This window comes from Hesperophylax consimilis, chromosome 8 (genome assembly GCF_061612785.1).
Source record: "Hesperophylax consimilis isolate HC1 chromosome 8, BYU_Hcon_1.0, whole genome shotgun sequence".
Lineage (NCBI taxonomy): Eukaryota > Metazoa > Arthropoda > Insecta > Trichoptera > Limnephilidae > Hesperophylax > Hesperophylax consimilis.
The window spans coordinates 1,477,418-1,495,269 of NC_142843.1; the positions used below are offsets into that span (position 1 = coordinate 1,477,418).

General features: G+C 33.2%; 1 protein-coding gene across 1 annotated transcript in view; it reads left to right on the forward strand.

The window, feature by feature from the left end:
* The first annotated feature begins 655 nt into the window (after window positions 1–655).
* Window positions 656–17,852, forward strand: part of LOC149421381 (uncharacterized) — a 69,947-nt gene continuing 52,750 nt past the window's right edge. Inside the window, exon 1 of the mRNA XM_089634369.1 lies at window positions 656–1,330. Coding sequence (XP_089490495.1) covers window positions 1,249–1,330 — 82 coding nt within the window. The 5' untranslated portion in view covers window positions 656–1,248. The remainder of the gene's footprint in view (window positions 1,331–17,852) is intronic.

Consider the following 17,852-nt stretch of genomic DNA (forward strand, 5'->3'; position numbering starts at 1 on the left):
CTCACAAAAGAAAATTACAAACAGAAAATCAGACAAAGATTCGGTCGAAACAAAGAATTGAAGCTCAGTCTAGCCGAGGCTAAAGCTCTTTTTCTGTTTCAAATTTTCATTTGATGTCAGATATGAAAATATCACATTGAAGTTATTTATCAGCTTAAGACAGTAGTTTTTGTAAGGTACTCGTGGAAAAGTTTTCTAAAACCTAGAGAAGATTTTCGATGGTCAAAAATTTCGCAAAAACAAAAGATAATAATTAACACCACCAAGCGTTGGCTTGAACAAACATTGGTTCAATACATATTTGCTTTACAACAACGTGCAATATGTGGATAGTTTCAATCATCGATATACTAGGTCGATGAGTTCAATGTAATATATAGTATTTGTTGTTGGAATTTATAGTTTTATCAAGAGTGAAAGGCGTGACGATGTCAGATAGCTATTATAGGGCTCTCCCTTTGTTAGTCGCCTGCCCGGGTACTTACTCAGTACTCTCTGTACCACGTACCACCTGACCTAGCTGCTTTCTCCTCGTCTAACCACACTAGCTAGTAGCTGCTACCAGTCACTCCTCGCAGTGCAGCGAGAACCAGAACCTATACCACCACACCACTTGTCGCTTCATCGCTTCTCCGGCGACCTCCACACTCCGCCCGGCGCCCGCAGTGGACTGAGGACTGTAGAGTATTGTGGACCTATCACAGAACTGGTAGCTCGTAGCGCCTACCGCTTTGTGTCAACTTTAAAGTCAATCACCCGTAATTTGATAATATCGCGTATGGAAAGTATTAGATTGAATCCCGCCTATCTACGCGTATATTAACTCTCCGCGCGCGTCAGCACATTTTATAAAACAGCGTGTCATTAAATTAATAACCGTGCGTTGATAATAATACTAGTGTTTACCAAACAATAACAGCTGCCAAAGGCTGCTTGGAGCACTGGAGAACGCGGAGACTGCTGCAACAGTTGGCTGCCAGAACTCAATGGGAATACAACTAATATACGTCTACGTTGACGTTATAATGTAACAGACATTACGTGCACTTTGCGAGACTGCAAATAGTTGATACCTGAATAGTTTATGATTGATTTAGTGGGTTACTACCATAGTACCTACTTTTGTGGCGCGCTATAATAATTCAGTGAGAGTGACGTGTTGCCGTGTTGTGTAAATGTTATAATTGTTGTTTTTGGTGGAAAACTGAAGTTATTTGACAACTTTCCGTTTTTGTGAACCTCTCTAATATGGATACCATCCTGATGAAAGACGTGTCACCGAACGGAGGCTCCTTGTTGGAAAATACTGCAGGAAATACCTGGGAAGATGGTAATTATTTATAATCATTTTAAACAATCTTTATATATATATTTTTTTTCTAACTAATTGGCTACAAACTAACGTTAATATTGACAAGATGATAAGATCTTTCTACCTTATCAATAATACGCTACGCTTGTTATTGATGTAAACAATCAGTGTTTGAAAAAAATGTGCCTAAAATCTTTTAAATCTTTTGCTTTTGATAAAAACCTACAGTTTTATTCCGAGATTAGTGAATTTTTGCCCACTTGACCTTCAAATCGAGAGTCTGCACTTCTCTACACTAGAATTTTAATAATTCTTGACGAAATTTTGCACACTTCAAAACAAGAGAAAAATCAATTTTAAAAAAATAATGTTTTTTAAAAACTATAAAACATCTATTTGAAAATATATTTTAAAACTTTAAAAAAAGGTTTGACTTGAGGATTGAACCTAACTTCCCAGGGATTGTAGTCAACCGCACTAAAACTGAGTAAAATCGCAACGGGGTAGAACCGACATTTATTTAGTATATTAACTGCTGTAATGTTATCCGATTTCAGAGAAATCTGTATATGTTCGCGTGTATGTATGTGATCGCCACCAAGAGTTGATAGAATGCATTGTCATCGATAACGAGTCTATCAGTGTCGATTACAATATTTGAATTCAAAAACCCGAAAATAAAAGTGAAATTTAAATAGATGCATTAAAAATGGCGCGAAATTACTGTCTGTCTACATCTGATGAAAAACTCTGTGTAAAGCTAGTGAATTATATAATATATGATGTTTACTCATCTGCCCTGATGAGTGACAATGTTGTCCGAAACTTTGGCTAAAGAAGGAGGTAGCGCAACACGGCATAACACCCCAAAAATAAACAACTATAATGCTTTTCGCAAATCTCAAATTATATCAAAACCTTCAAATATTTACTCGGTAATTTCGTCAAACCGAACTTCTGCAAATATTTACCCCTTATTAATTATCAGGTTGAATAATGACATCACTAAACATAGAACTCTTTAAATTGCCCTGTCGATTTTATTTGCAAATCCTTAGTGTAGTTAGTAGTAGTAGTTTATAGTTTCAGCGTTTAGAATAAATAGTGTTGGGCATAATCGAAAAATGTTGATAAACGAGACATTTTTATATTATAAATATGTTGATGAATAATCGATACAGGTTGACCACCTAAACATGTTCATAAACGTGTAGATGAATGTATTTAAATCACGTTAGTACTCGTACTATGTTGATAAACTATCACGTTGATAGCAGATAGCATAAAAACATGCGAATAAACGAAACATGTTGATATTTCAACCACGTTAATAATCGAAACAATGGTCAGTTATTCCGCTAAGTATGTAGCGCGTGATTCCGAGTATCTACCGCCTAGTGATAAAGCTACATCAATTCGATTATTTTCCCCCTGTAACCTGGTAGATAATTCCCAGTATTGAGGACAAGTATTTTATTTAAAAAATCAATGTAGGTATGTAACTTTTTTTTTAAATTGGTAGGTACCTACTTCGTCTGCTTCACATAAACTACAAATTATTTTAAAACGTTTCAACATAATAACTACAAGAACCAACTATTTCCTTGGTTAAGATGGTAAAAATGCAAAAACCATTTTTTTCAATCAAAGTTCAAAATTTCCTGTGTTTCGGCACCATGTTTGATCTTAAGATATGCCGTTTGCCGCTTCAATGTAATTAAATATGCAAACTTTATAAATAACCCAAACTAAGAACCTAACAATTTTGCGCGTGTTTTTCCGTCTACCTGACGTAAATAGTTGTTTCTTGTATTCATTTTGTTGAAACGAAGTATTATTTCAATAATTTGGGCGTAGAAACATGAAAAAAATATTATAACATTAAAAGTTCAACAAATAAAAAATAAAACATTTTTATTTTTAAATTGTAAATATATTTTAAATGTCATAATAGTTTTGCATTGGAAAATGTTTCTATTTGTTACAAAGCAATGCAAGCCACTGGTTGTTACCTACTAACTATTCAACCGAATTACGAGTAATATTAAATGGTAACTCTGTAATATCTTTCGATATTGTTGTTGTAAAAAAAATAATCGATCATATTGAAAGTGAATTTATAGGTATATGCCAATCGCAAATTTACATTCCTTCACTTTTAGCTATTGCACCTGCACGGACTAGTACACCTATTCTAATGCCGTGCATAAGTTATTTATCTGCATTGTGTTCGCAGATAACGATGTCATTATTACCATTATTAAAGGCAACCATTATGCACTATTACTATTGCTATGGTACTATTATACACAGCACGGTGACGCTGATAAGAGGTAAGATAAGTATATGGTTTTACCTGTAAATTAAGGGCTCGGGTGGAAGGTGGAAAACTGGATAATACCACGTCACCGTGCAAGAATTGCAATGGAGTTCAGTTTGACTTACTTTTACCTTAATATTTTGCACATATTATATAGCCTAAATATATTTAGACCGGGCAGTAGGTTGCGTTGGCATCGCGTCTGGGTCTCACCAAGGCGTCGAGGCAACACTTTCCTCTTACTGTGGTGGTAGTAGGAGGTTTTCAAATATTATTATTACTATTCGTAACCCGGGAATGTTTGTATTATTTACTTATTTACATTTCTTTTACCGATGGCGGTGCAACTCTTCGTAAAATCTTATGAAATGGAAGATTATCGGCAATTGTTATAGTTTTTGTTAATTTGTTCGCTTTTGGTCTCATAGAAATCGTTCTCTCCCTTAGAGTCAAGGTTAGAAATATTATCTAAACGGTGTTAGAAATAGAAAAAACTACGCTTTATATTCAAATCTAGAAGTTTACCACAGCAGAATTAAAATGTAAACTTCTACGAAACCAAAGATTCCGACCGCAATTTGTAGAAAAATTATGAATCTTGATTAATTATTTTTATACGAAACGACACAAAAATGAAGTGGCAGTAATGTTCATAGTAAAATGTGTATTTTTCAGTGTTACGGCGAAAACACGTATAAAGTAAGGTAAACGTAAAAAGAGAATTAAAACATATATATTTTTACAATGAAAGGAAAAAATGAGGTAGCAATATAATACATTTGCCTAATTAATTGTATGTTACCAGTAATATTAGTTCAGTGTTTAGACGAAAAAACGTTAAAAGCCATTTAAAAAAAAATTATGTTTGCATTCAAAGATTTAGTACATAAAAAAATAAGAATATGCCAGAGGCCTGAGGGGTTAAAATTAAAATACATCACTTTACATGGATTTTACCACATTTATCGAGTGAATTATAATTAAAAAAAACATCTAAAAAATTAAGAAACATAAACTACGTTTTTTTCTCTTTCAGCCCCTTGCTTTTAAACTTAAATCTTAAATATGTACCTATAAAATTGAATGTTTCTTTGTCTGTCCAGTAAGCTTTTCAATATCATTCATCCGAGTTCGTTCTTATTAGTGCCAGGAGTGTTTAGAGAGTTTGAATGGTAGGAAAAGTCGGGGACGATCGAGATATGGCATTATGTCTGCGCTGGAATGAGATATGAATGAATGTTGTTTTAACAGTGTCAATGTGGATTTTGATTCTACACGAAATGAATGGTAGCAAAAAGTCGTGGATGCCTGAGGTCATGCATCAAATAATAATTTGAACGAAGAAAGAGGTAGAAGGAGAATGTATGACTTGGAAATGAGGAATACATGGCACAATCATGTGAAATAAATACTCAGTTACTCTCACAACCTCAAGACTTTACTCCAAATCATCTGTAAGTCACCGTGCAACGCCGGGTAAACGCCACCTAGCGAGTGATTCACAAAAATTCAATGAAATTGAATCAGCTGAATTCAATTGGAAATGAATTGTTTGTTTGTTTGAGCTGACGAAGCAGTGTTCATTGTTCACGTCCTTGGCGGATTGCTGGCGAATACTTCCCTGTAGAAGTAAAGCAAAGGTTGGAGTATCGCAATGAATCTGATTTGGAGGTTGTTTATATTTTTTGCACGTATTGTTGATCAATTCATCGTTACGGACAATCTATGAAATATTATGTGCTCGAGTATGAGATTAGTTTTATCGCACCGGCATTGAATTAATAGTTACGAAATGTAAATAACTGCAAAAATACATTTGGTTTTCAATATAAAATAGGCGAGTTACACACATCTAGGTATTATAATGATATTGGTAGGTAGGTACATCATTTAGGATTTTATTTAGCTATACATTTTTAAAACTTCTTATACCTATTCTATAACTACTCTAATAATATTCTATGACATGCGTACTAAAATTTGGACAAAATTGAGAAAGGAGGGAGTTATAGGAATATGAGTAGAATAATAAATTATTTATCCAGAAGACATATATTTACTATCCAGAAGATGTACATTTATTATCCAGAAGATGTATTATTTTCAATTGATATACATTTATTATCAAGAAGATATATATTTACTATCCCGAAGATGTACATTTACCATGCAGAAGATGTACATTAATTATCCAGAAGATGCACATTTATTATCCAGAAGATGTACATTTATTGGAATGGTTAAAGGATAAACAGATTAAAGAAACAAGGACAAATACATTTTGTCATTTGAATGTTTTTTTAGTAGTAATACAAATTAGCAAATTTTATTAAATAGTTCTAGTCATATTACACAATAAAGTAAGATCTAATCTTGAAAAACAAAATTACAAAGGGGACTTACTAATAAACGTAATAATTTAAACGTTTTAATTTTATACAACTGATAAACATCCATATTCAGTCGTATACGAGCATGTTGTAAGCTTAGTTCTAAGTTTGTCAAAATTATCCATTCTGTTATATTTATGTGAGTCATAATATATAAATGTTTTTATGTTTTCGTTAGGTATACCTAACAAGTTTCTATTTAATGCGACAATAATGACTTGACGAAATGTAACGTTGAAATTATTTTCTTCAAATGTTTTTGGCTTTCACTCTGTTCTTGGCCATCATTTCAAAATTATGGAGAGAAAGGTGTAAGGTGAATTTAAATATTAATTTTGTTTAAATTGGCAACTTTCAAAATTATATGGAAGATTGGAGTCGAAATTAGAAGCAATAAGATGTAGAATGGAGGGAAGGTAATTTTAGATAGAAGATAGGGTATATGTTTAGAGAGGGACAGCAAAAAATAAGTGCTCTAAAGTTCCCACTTCTAGACCACAGAATATATATATATATCTGAGGAGTCAAGCATATGAATTTTAAAAAGGTGAGAAGGAACCGAACAATGTCCAATCCTCATTCAAATAAGTGAGGAGATGTATTTTTTGGAGAAATGGGGGAATTATTGAAATCAAGGTTTTGATGGTATAATCGTTTGTATCGAAGCATAGCATGCTCTCTTGGATTGACTAGCAATGTGCAAATACTCTGCCCAAACATTGCGGGATCTATTTTTGAGAATGGAAAAAATGTCAGATAGGGGAATGTGGTTTACGAGGGTAACAATAGGGTTGGATGCTCCTTATTTTGCTGAGGGGTCCGCAATATCATTACCCACAAATAATTATAAGCAATAACAATTATTTGCCTGAAATATCAATACAAATTGAAAATATCTCAACGGGAATTGAACCCGTGACTTCTGATGTCCGGTCAGGTGCTCTGAAACCACTGAGCCATTTCGGCTTATTTCCAACCCGCCAGATAATTCAATATGTACTAGTACCTCAATCAAAAATTACTGCTTATTATATTTTTTCACCTGTAAACAACCAACTTTATTTTTGTAGGAAAGGCTTTGTTAGTGCTAAATTTCTCACTAGATGGCGTCGAGACATATAATTATCTTCATTTATTGGTGAAATATTTTTACTTGTCAAATATTATTATTTTTTAATGATAAACAAATGTTTATTACACAAGGTTTTGCGCATAGCATAAGGGGTAACATCAATACAAATTGAATATATCTCCCGAGTAAAAATAAATGCCGCCAACGGGAATTGAACCCGTGCCTTCTGATGTCCGGTCAAGAATTCTGAAACCACTGAGCGGTTATTAATAATTTTCATTTTTTTATTCGTTTATTATTTTTGATTATATATTTGAGAGATAACGTTGTATGTTATTAATCTGTCTTTTTATGGCTTTGATATCTGAAAGTCATGTTCCGGCTTCTATTCAATATTAATTTTATCATCGCGTTTTGTTTCAAGTGTAATTATTAAGTAAAAGTGAAAAGTGGAAGTGGGTTTTCTGTCTGGTTTCCAATTGAATAAAAAAGTATTATGATCATAATATAAATTTAACAATATAATTCGCGTGAGAAATCTTTCATATTTTCGGATTCACTGCTTAAAGTGACAGACTGTTATCCAATAATAAAGCAGAAAGAAGAACGAAGAGAATGGTAGGTACCTATCTAGCTACACCGGAATAAAGCAATGGCAGATTGCACTAAAACATAATCAGTAGCATTATGATCAGTAACATAATTGTTTATATTTACAGTGTAGCACAGCCCTGAGGAATACGAGGCCGTATACAAAAGTAGTTATATTTTAATCATTTTATTTGCATCAATGCAAGTTTATTTTAATTTAAATATGTACAATTTCTAGCTAGGCAGATTGTCTGTTTTAAGGAACTCATTAATCTCTTTATTATAACTATCTACCAAGTTTAACCATACATACATGCATAATAAAATAAAATTTTACGTCCCGACCAGAAATACGAGGCAAAGTCTTTTTTCTGAAAAATTTAAAACCAACTATGAAGCTCATACACCTATAAATAGACTACATCATTTTGGCAATAAATTTGGGAATATTGTAGACATGTTTAAAGATTCCGCATTAGTTATAAAACGAATCCTTTTTAATCACTTTACTGATATGTATGAATTAACGACTCCGTAGTGAATACACTTTTATTTTTATATTTCTATGTTTCTTTATATATAATTTAAAATTTACATTAATAATTTACCTTAATTTAATCATAAATCATTATTTATTGTTAACTATGTACCGAACACAACTGTATTACTATTTACCAGAGATGTGCTTTATTTAAAATAAATCCATTTCAAATGGAAATGCAAAATGCAAAATGGGTATTTTCCATTTTAAATGCTTTTCTAAAAACCATTTTGCATTTAAATGCTTTTCTCAATGCATTTTCCATTTTAAATGCTTTTTGCAACATTCTTCCTACTTTCTCCACTCATCTTTTTTTCATAAGCCCCAAATATCAGTCGGTCCTCAACCTCGCTATGAGAGATAATTTACATTTGTCAAGTTGCTCCCTGGTAGGAGCCCTGGCAATTGAGTGATACCATTACAAAAAATACTGATTCAAATACTGAACATGGGGCCATGACGCTGTAATATTAAATGTTAGATAGCAGTTTCTATGTTTTTACGTTGGCAACATTAGTCCCACGCAAATTTTTTGTGGTTTCATAATCTGTAGTGGTGTTTTTGGATTTACCATCATGTAATATGTTTGTTCTACATTGATGTCCATTGTTAAATGACAAAATTGTTTAAAAATTCTATAATTATTTTAATTGTTTGAACTGAGAAACCATTTTGCATTTTCAATTCATTTTGAAAATAGGTATTTTGCATTTTGCATTTGAAATGCTTTTCTAAAAACCATTTTGCATTTTGCATTTTCAAATGGAAAAGTTTTGACCCATTTCCATTTTGCATTTCAAATGGTTTTGTGTACCCATTTTGCACATCTCTGCTTGTTACCTATCTTTGTAAAAGCCCCTTAGGGCGTAAATAAATAATGTAAACTACGTTATGCTATTACTCACATTAATATTGATCAAGCCAACCAACACCTCTGCCAAAGGTCACCCCAAGTAGTTCGCTACTTTTGGTGATTAGCAGGAGTGCCCAGGTTCATCGGACGAGGTGTGTTCAGGATGCGCCTGCCCTCCAGTTGCTTGGCGTGCCGGATCAGGAGAGGCTGGTTTAAGGAGAACCTTTGACTTCTCCAACTGGTATCTCTTGGCCCATTGATATTTTTTTCAATTTGCATTCGTAACCTGTGGTTTCATAAAAGTGCACATTTTAATTATTTTATGGTTTCCTTCTAGATTTGAATATCTCTCTCTGGTTTCAATCCTGGGATTGGTTTGCAGCAATTTCATCTAATCTCCTCTTCCATTCTTCCCTGTCTTGTGCGGCTCTTTTGACTTCTGCACGTCCACCAGCAGGTCCTCCAGGTACTCTCGGCGTGGGCGTCCCCTAGAGTTGGTCCCCTCGGTCATACCCTCTATTATGACATGCAAGAGGCCTTCTTGTCGTATAACATGGCCGATCCATCTTGCACGCCTTTCGGACAAGGTCCTGACCAGGTGCCTTCTTCCTTTGATTCTTTGGAGAACCTCCTCATTTGTAATATGGTCTCTCCAGGAAATTCCTAACAGTCTTCTATAGGACCACATCTCAAAAGCCTCTAGTCTCCGTTTATCTCTTTCGGATAGGCACCATGTTTCGCAGCCGTACATCAAGATACTCCATACATAGGTCTTGATGAGGAGTATTCTCAGTTTTAGGTCTATATTATTCGATTTGAATATAAAGCGTGATATTTAACCTTTCCGACACCGTTTAGATCATATTTCTCACCATGACATCAGTAAGGGATTTACAAAGATTTATATGAGACCGTATGAGTTGTTTCCAAAAGCGAACAAATTAGCCCAAGGAGTTAATACTTAGAATATGAGTGTTATGGTTTTATTAAATTATAATATATTTTATTGATTATCTATAATTGCTAGCAAATACCTCGAATAATCAAACTCTGAGATTTTTTTTGTGCATACAGATTGCTGTAATCCTATTACAATACACATGAAATATACAAAACTTTAAATGAAACATTTTACAATAACCGATATTTTAGAGTTCTTACCTAAAATAACTTTTGGAATCTTCAAGGCCAATGTTGAAAATGTCAAGAGACCTGGAGGTATCATTTAGCAGCACCATACTTCTTGTCATGCTATGCTGGGCCAGAACGTCCGTTTGGAATACATAGCAAGTCGTGGCGTCGACCCTGACGGTAGCTGTTCGGTACAAACAATTTGGGCAGTCATTTTTTTTCAATTTGTTCATGATTTTAAAAGCTTTTACTTTAAGGATCCCAATTTTCCTAGATTGGAGACTTTCGTAGTGCGTTTCGGAGAGCAAATATATCTGATGCATATTCACCATGCGTATAAAGATATCTTAGATTTTTTTTTTGAATTTGTTCTAATAATTCTATGTATTTTTGCTGGTATGGGGCCCAGACAGCAGAAGCGTATTCTAATTTAGATCGTATAAGGCAGTTGAACATCGATGTCATTGCTTCGGGCTTGGATAATTGTTTGCTTATTATTATCACAAATCCAAGAAGTTTTATAACAAGATGATACCAATCCCACTATATGATCTGAAAGAGTAAGTTTAGGATCAAATGTAACCCCGATGTGCCTTATAAATTTTACTGATGACAGTAGATTGAAAGGAACAAAGCAAGCCCTTTGTTATTGGAAAATGCGGAAAAATCTTATCTCCACCATAATTTATTAATGAACTTTCTGTTACTACCAGGCCACAAGGACTGCAGGATTATTGTGGCATTTACTGTGATTACATATTATGCCATTTGATGCATTCTGTGCAGGGTGTAATGCGCTGTAATTAGCACTTACGCGCAGCCAAGGTTAATTAATATATGCAATTATAAATTATGATAATTACTACTACTAATCTAGCTGTGTCAATGTTGATAACGTTATATTAAGATAGGTGATTATGAAATCAGAATCAATAAGGCGTTTCAAACAATGATAATTAACCCTTCATTTATTAAAGACCCATTATTGAATATGTTGAAAGAAAGGCATTGATCGTGTGAATGGTACATAGAATATGTCAAAAGAAAGGCATTGGATCGTGTGAATGATATATTGAATATGTTGAAAGAAAGGCATTGATTGTGTGAATGGTATATAGAATATGTCGAAAGAAAGGCATTGATCGTGTGAATGGTATATAGAATATGTCGAAGGAAAGGCATTGGATCGTGTGAATGATATATTGAATATGTTGAAAGAAAGGCATTGATTGTGTGAATGGTATATAGAATATGTTGAAAGAAAGGCATTGGATCGTGTGAATGATATATTGAATATGTTAAAAGAAAGGCATTGATTGTGTGAATGGTATATTGAACGACGATAGAACGGTAGGATCGAATTGTATGAATAAGTTTGTAATGATATTATTTTTTTTTTTTTTTTAATTTTATATTAGCTCCACACAGGAGGCACTGAGGAGTAAAATGATCGCCCTCTGGAATAATAAAAGGGTATCATGCCTCTGTCTGGAAATATAACAATAAATAGTGTACAATCAATGTACAATTTTTGTATGCTGCAAGTATTTCCGCCTAGCCTGTGGGGCGGCTTTTAGCTTTGGCTTACATGCTCAACCCAAATAGGTATAATTTCAAACAGGAAATATGTCATAATTATCAAAACAAACACGTCTTTTGCATTTGATTTCAAAACAGATTTCGTTTTAATCGACAGGACAAAGATTACCGACACCACGCTGCAGCGCGCTGATCGAATCTGTAGAGATTACAACGTTATTGTTCTGATCACGTCTTAACGACATTTTTAAATCTGAGTTGAGGACTTTCCAGTAGAGAATTATGTGAGATTATTGTGAAAACAAAACAGTGGAGTACACAACTGTGTCTCCGTATTGGAGTTGTCGCAATAATACGGTAGATATTGCCTCGATGTTTTTTTTTGTTTATAATTTTTTTTAAATTACAATTTTGGTGATTTTCTCAACTACTAGTCTCATGCCCATATTATGGGTAGTCCGTGTTTAAAAAATGAGACTACGGCATTCATAATTGGAGTATGTTGTGGGGCTGAAGGTAGTGTGGAGGGAAAGGAGACGTGGGAGAGGAAGGTGGGTGAGTGCCTGGCTATCTGGTCACCAAACATGGCTAAAGCCATTTCAAGCAACGTTTTAATTCTGAATGGTGGTCTTACACCGAGGCGATACTGAGAATATCTTCCACTCTGATACGTACCGCAAGAACACAATATGTAAACGATATTTTTTTTCAACCTTTACATGGTCAAATCACGTCATACGCCGATGATACAGTATTAATAATAAGTGATAAGACTTGGGAAAAAGTAGAATTAAAGGCCACAGAAGACATCAACACGCTCAAGAATTTTTTCGACACCAATTTATTGTCACTTAATAATGAAAAGACATTTGTAATTCCATTTGCAATCCATACAAATGATACTCCTAAAAATTTTCACATTGTCATACATAATAATACTAAAATTCACAGCCAAAACTATTGCAAATCAAACTGTACAGTACTAAAAACAACAAATGAAATTAAATATCTAGGAGTAATTATTGATAAAAATCTGAAATGGAAGGAACAAATATGTCAAGTAGTAAAAAAAATTAGAAAATTAATATATATATTTTTAAGAATTAGAAACTTTCTGTCGATAAAAAATCTATATTTAATTTACTATGCCTTAGTTCAATCCACTTTACAATACGCTATTATTAGTTGGGGATCCGCGTATAAATGTAACCTTCTTCCAATTGAAATTATACAAAGAACAATTATTAAAATTATATTAAAAAAATCCTTTGACTACCCAACAGAACGCCTGTTTGAAGAATTTCAAGTACCTACATTTAAAGACCTATATATTAAAAACTCATTAATCCAAATTATAAAAGAAAAAGATAAATATCAATTTTTAAATGAAAACAGAACGCGACTTAGACATGTTTTTCTATGCCCAAAACTAAATACGTCTTTTGCACAACATCATTATACTTACCAGGGAAGAACTTTTTTCAATCGTCTACCAGAAGAAATCAGAAGCATTAATGATAAAACCCAAATACTGCTCTCTGTCAAGAGACACTTTAAAAATATTCTGAAAAAAAAAACTACTGTCACTTAATTAATCTCACAAATATCCTTAGTTTTCCATAACCTTCTTTCTTTATTAAAATTTATTATATTAATATATTATCCTTCACTACTATCAAAAAAAAAATACTACAGCAAACATACATTTATGTACAATGAATTATCTAAGTACTAACTAACAACAACATTTATGTACACTCCCCTTCCATACACAAGCAAATGCTTTCAATGGAAGAGTAGTAAAAAAAACCCAAGATGTAAAATGAATTATGTACCATGTAAACTTATTATTAAAAATAAAAAATAATTAAAAAAAAAAAAAAAAAAAAAAAAATATATTATTTTTAACGAATTATGAAATAACACAAATAAATCAAATAAAATTTACTTACGCACGCCGGGATTCGAACTTGCTAGTCGAGAGCCTTACCCCTCGACCACGGAGGGCGACATTTACGTAAGAATAACAAAATAATATTTTGTAGAACAAATAATACAACACAAGGGAAAAGGACGTGTTATGGTAAAACAAAAATTAAAAAAATACATTAATTATAGAAACCTTATCAGAAATAAAAATAAAGATTAAACTGATAAAACGATAATTTAAATAAAATAGAAATACATATCGTAATTTCAAAAGATGATTAAATAAATGCAAAATTATACCTATTTCTCTTTAACACGGGTTAATCATGATACGTACTTATCTACAAATATGCCTGTTTATATTGTCCCATTTGAATTTAGTGACATAAAAATAAAAATGAAATAGTGTAAAAACTTTTTTTGACCTATGTCTTTAAAAAAAGCTCGGCGAATATCTAAGACCCTAATTTTAGCAAATAGTTCGTTTGAGGGGTGAATAGGTTGGCATTTAAATATAATTCTCAAAATTAGTTTTTGTACTGTAATAACTGGAGTGATAACATATTCAGCACAACCACACCATCCTACAATACCATATGTTGCTACGAATTGGAAAAGAGCAAAATAGACGCTTATTAGAGTGTCCAAGTCTAAGTTTGACCTTAGATAGCAGAATATATGTATGGTTTGCGAGGTATATGGGCATAAATCAAGTATAATAGTTCAGGGCTATCAATTATTGAATTTATACAAACTAGTAAAGTCACTACATGTTCTAGGTTCGGATAATTTGAATAAATTCATTTGACACACTAGATAATCATAATTGACACATTCCCTTGTAATACCCATACTGAAGTTAATATATAGGTATCTTAAGAATTTATTTTGAATTCTTTTTTCGTGTATCTAATTATCTTTAGTTAATAATAAGCCCTGACGAAGCTATATATGTGTGTGCCTGTATCTAATTATCTTAAGTTAATAGTAAAGTGGTGTATTACAAATTGTGTTTTTTCATTTAATGAATATATTATGTTCATTGATGAAAGTCCAAAATTTTGCTTTATATATTTACAAGAAAGGTAGAAGGCCTCCCCCTCAATATGCTCTCACCCCGATCTACCTTACGTAGCTAATGGATTATCTGTTTTTATTGATTATCTTAATAGGTGGAGAACATAGTTTACCTGAATAAGAGAAGGTTGCCTCAAGCAGAAGTAGATAGATCTCACCTCTCCATTGAGGGCAGGCACAATCACAGGTACTTAACTAAATTAAAGAATGCCGCTCAGAATTGAGTGAAAGTTCCACATTCTCCAACAACACTCAGTTCTTCTGAGAACTTCATGAACTGAACAATTCGAGAAATTTTCTAAACAATTATCCACTTAAATATCTCATTAAAACATTGAAACAACTCAATTTTCTGCAATCTGTTTTATTGTGGTGTCAATATTGTTTTATTAATGAAATGCCGCATTTTTCTACAAGTAATACATTGATTAAAAATGTTAATTTATTTTATATTATTAAATGTGATATTTTGACCTTGCGTCATTAAATGATAGCAAGCTAATTAAAATCATTAGTTAATTTATTCAAGTTTATAAGCTATTGAAAGAATTTTATAATTCACATTTAAAAATATAAATTCAACGTCTTCAAGGATATTGAACTCTATCTGTATACGCCATTCAACTTTACTGCGTAGTTTTGGATATTGGTATATTACCATATTTTTGCTAAACAATATTAAATTATTGGTGCAGGATGTATCTATTTATTGATCACGCCATAATGATGGCTGGTGGTGAGAAGATGATGGCATAGAGAAAGGAAACCAAAGACATAAAAGATATTTTATAAGATAATGTTGACAATCTTACACTAGCTCTGCGCCGAAGTACCTGAGGAAAATAATTTCTCTCATGGCATGTCATCTTTGAGGATGCTGTTTGGAGGGTCTTTTACAAGTAAATAAAGAAGATGAAGTTCTGGGAAGGAAACAGGTATAGTCAGTGTGTTCAGGAGTGACGAACGTACTAAACCATTTCTCCCACTGTGATGCAAGGCGAAGGGTCGATAGAGTCCTGCTGGAGACGTTAAAGGGTCTCCCTCAACCAGTGTTTCCGATCTGGCCCGCCACGCATCCGCCGCCAAGACCTAGACAAACCAACCACTTGGGGTGACCTATGGCAGTGGTGTTGGTTATCCAAGAAATGGATCCCCGTCTCCCAAATTGAAAAAAAGGATAAATTAATGGAAGATTTCCATTAATTCAATCAGCTCTCCACAATTGGTGTATGTTGTGAGGCTGAATATAGTGGGGAGGAGTAGGAGATAGGGAAGAATAAATTGGGAGAGTACTTGGCTATTCAGATATGATCACAAACTACGGCTAAAGCCATTTCAAGCAACGTTTCAATGATTTCCATTAATTCAATCAGCTCTCCGAGGAAGTCGATGTTCATTGAAAGGTACTTAGCGAATACTATTTTTTTATATGCATTGACGATTTTTGCAATTTTCATTATAGATATTCTGTTATAATTTTGAAAGAATTAGGTAATCTAGAGTGGAAGAACTTCAACACTCTGCGTGGGATAATTAGAAAAAAGGAAATGATACCTTGTGAGTTTTATATAAAATTAGCTGACGAGGTTATCAATGATTTGGAGCAAAGTTTTGACGTTGCGGTTTGTAGTGTACAAAACTGTGCTGGGTGCATTTTTAAGGTGGAAATAATATTATTGTAAACAATTGAAAAACTTTAATTTTTAAGGATTTTTTAAAATTTTTTTAATGTGTTTATTCAGTTTTTTTATTTGTACAATATTTTATCTTACTTAAATCCTACAAAACTGATCAATCAGTTTAATTCTAAGAAATCTCTCACTTTTCATATTTATTAGCTTATAATAATATATTTAATCTCAACTTGATATCTTGATCCTCAATATTATTTGGTTTCATGTTTCACGGAGGTAGAACGATCTAATTATCGTTTTGATTTTTCAATAAGATGTCTCATTTTTAATGTCTTCTGGTAATGCGTTAAATAATTCCGGAATTCTATATGTCTTTTTGTTCTATCTCCGTATACATTTTGCGATATTTTAATAATAAACATTTGTGCTTCTCTATGCCTAGTAGGGTAGTTATGGTTTACAGGTTTTTTGAATTCTGTATTCCAGAATTCATCTAGCGTTAGTTGGTAATCTACCCTACTATGTATAGAAAGCACATTACACAAAGAGAACATTTTTTATAATCGCCTTTACATAATTGTTTTTTTTTTGCCTGATATCAATTTTACGAAACGGATTTGTGGTTGTTCTATTTTATTTAAGTACGTTTTATACGTTAATTTGAAACGAGATTATAAAGGTGAAGGGCATGAGTACCTCAGGAATGGATGTAACAAAAGTGTATTAAATAAAAGAAAGGAGAAAATGAATCCCATAATACAACATTTATTTCTACATCTTATAATTAACCTTTAAATAACATGAGAACTCTTTTGATTGATGACAAATAACTCAGGCGTGTGCAACAACCGAAGGTTGAATGCACGATTGGTAATTTAAAAATTGCATTGAGAGCGACAAATGGATGGTGACATTTAATGTAAAACTAACCTGATGATAAGTAATAATGGGCGCCAAGCGATGCGGTAGGCAAAGCTATATTTATATGCAGAACGAAGGATGACCAAAGGTAAAATTATTAAACTGCGGCGTCATCACCGTTTGTAAATTGTCAGCTCATGGCGGGGTTCGTGTCTTCCCTGCTAAGCGATGTTCCGGAAGCGCAGCCAGTTGAATACTGAATTCTCGAGCTCCTCGTCTTGACCGCGAGCCCGACCCTCGTTGTCGCGGAGTTGCCATAGTTGCGGCTGTAAATCAGAGATGGGCACTGAATATTGCTAATACTCTGTAGCGGGCAGGAAATGACTGCTACAAATTGAGTCATGTCTTCCTCGGGCGTCCCCGACTTCTTATACCAATAACTTACACGCCATAGATTCTCCTTGCACCCATTTCTTCGTCGATCATGTACTCCTAATTTTAGCAAACATAAATATTTAATTGATCGTGCTATGTCTTCTTCGATAGCCCCTAACTTCATCTACGATTCACTTGCACGTCATACATTATCCATACACCTCTTT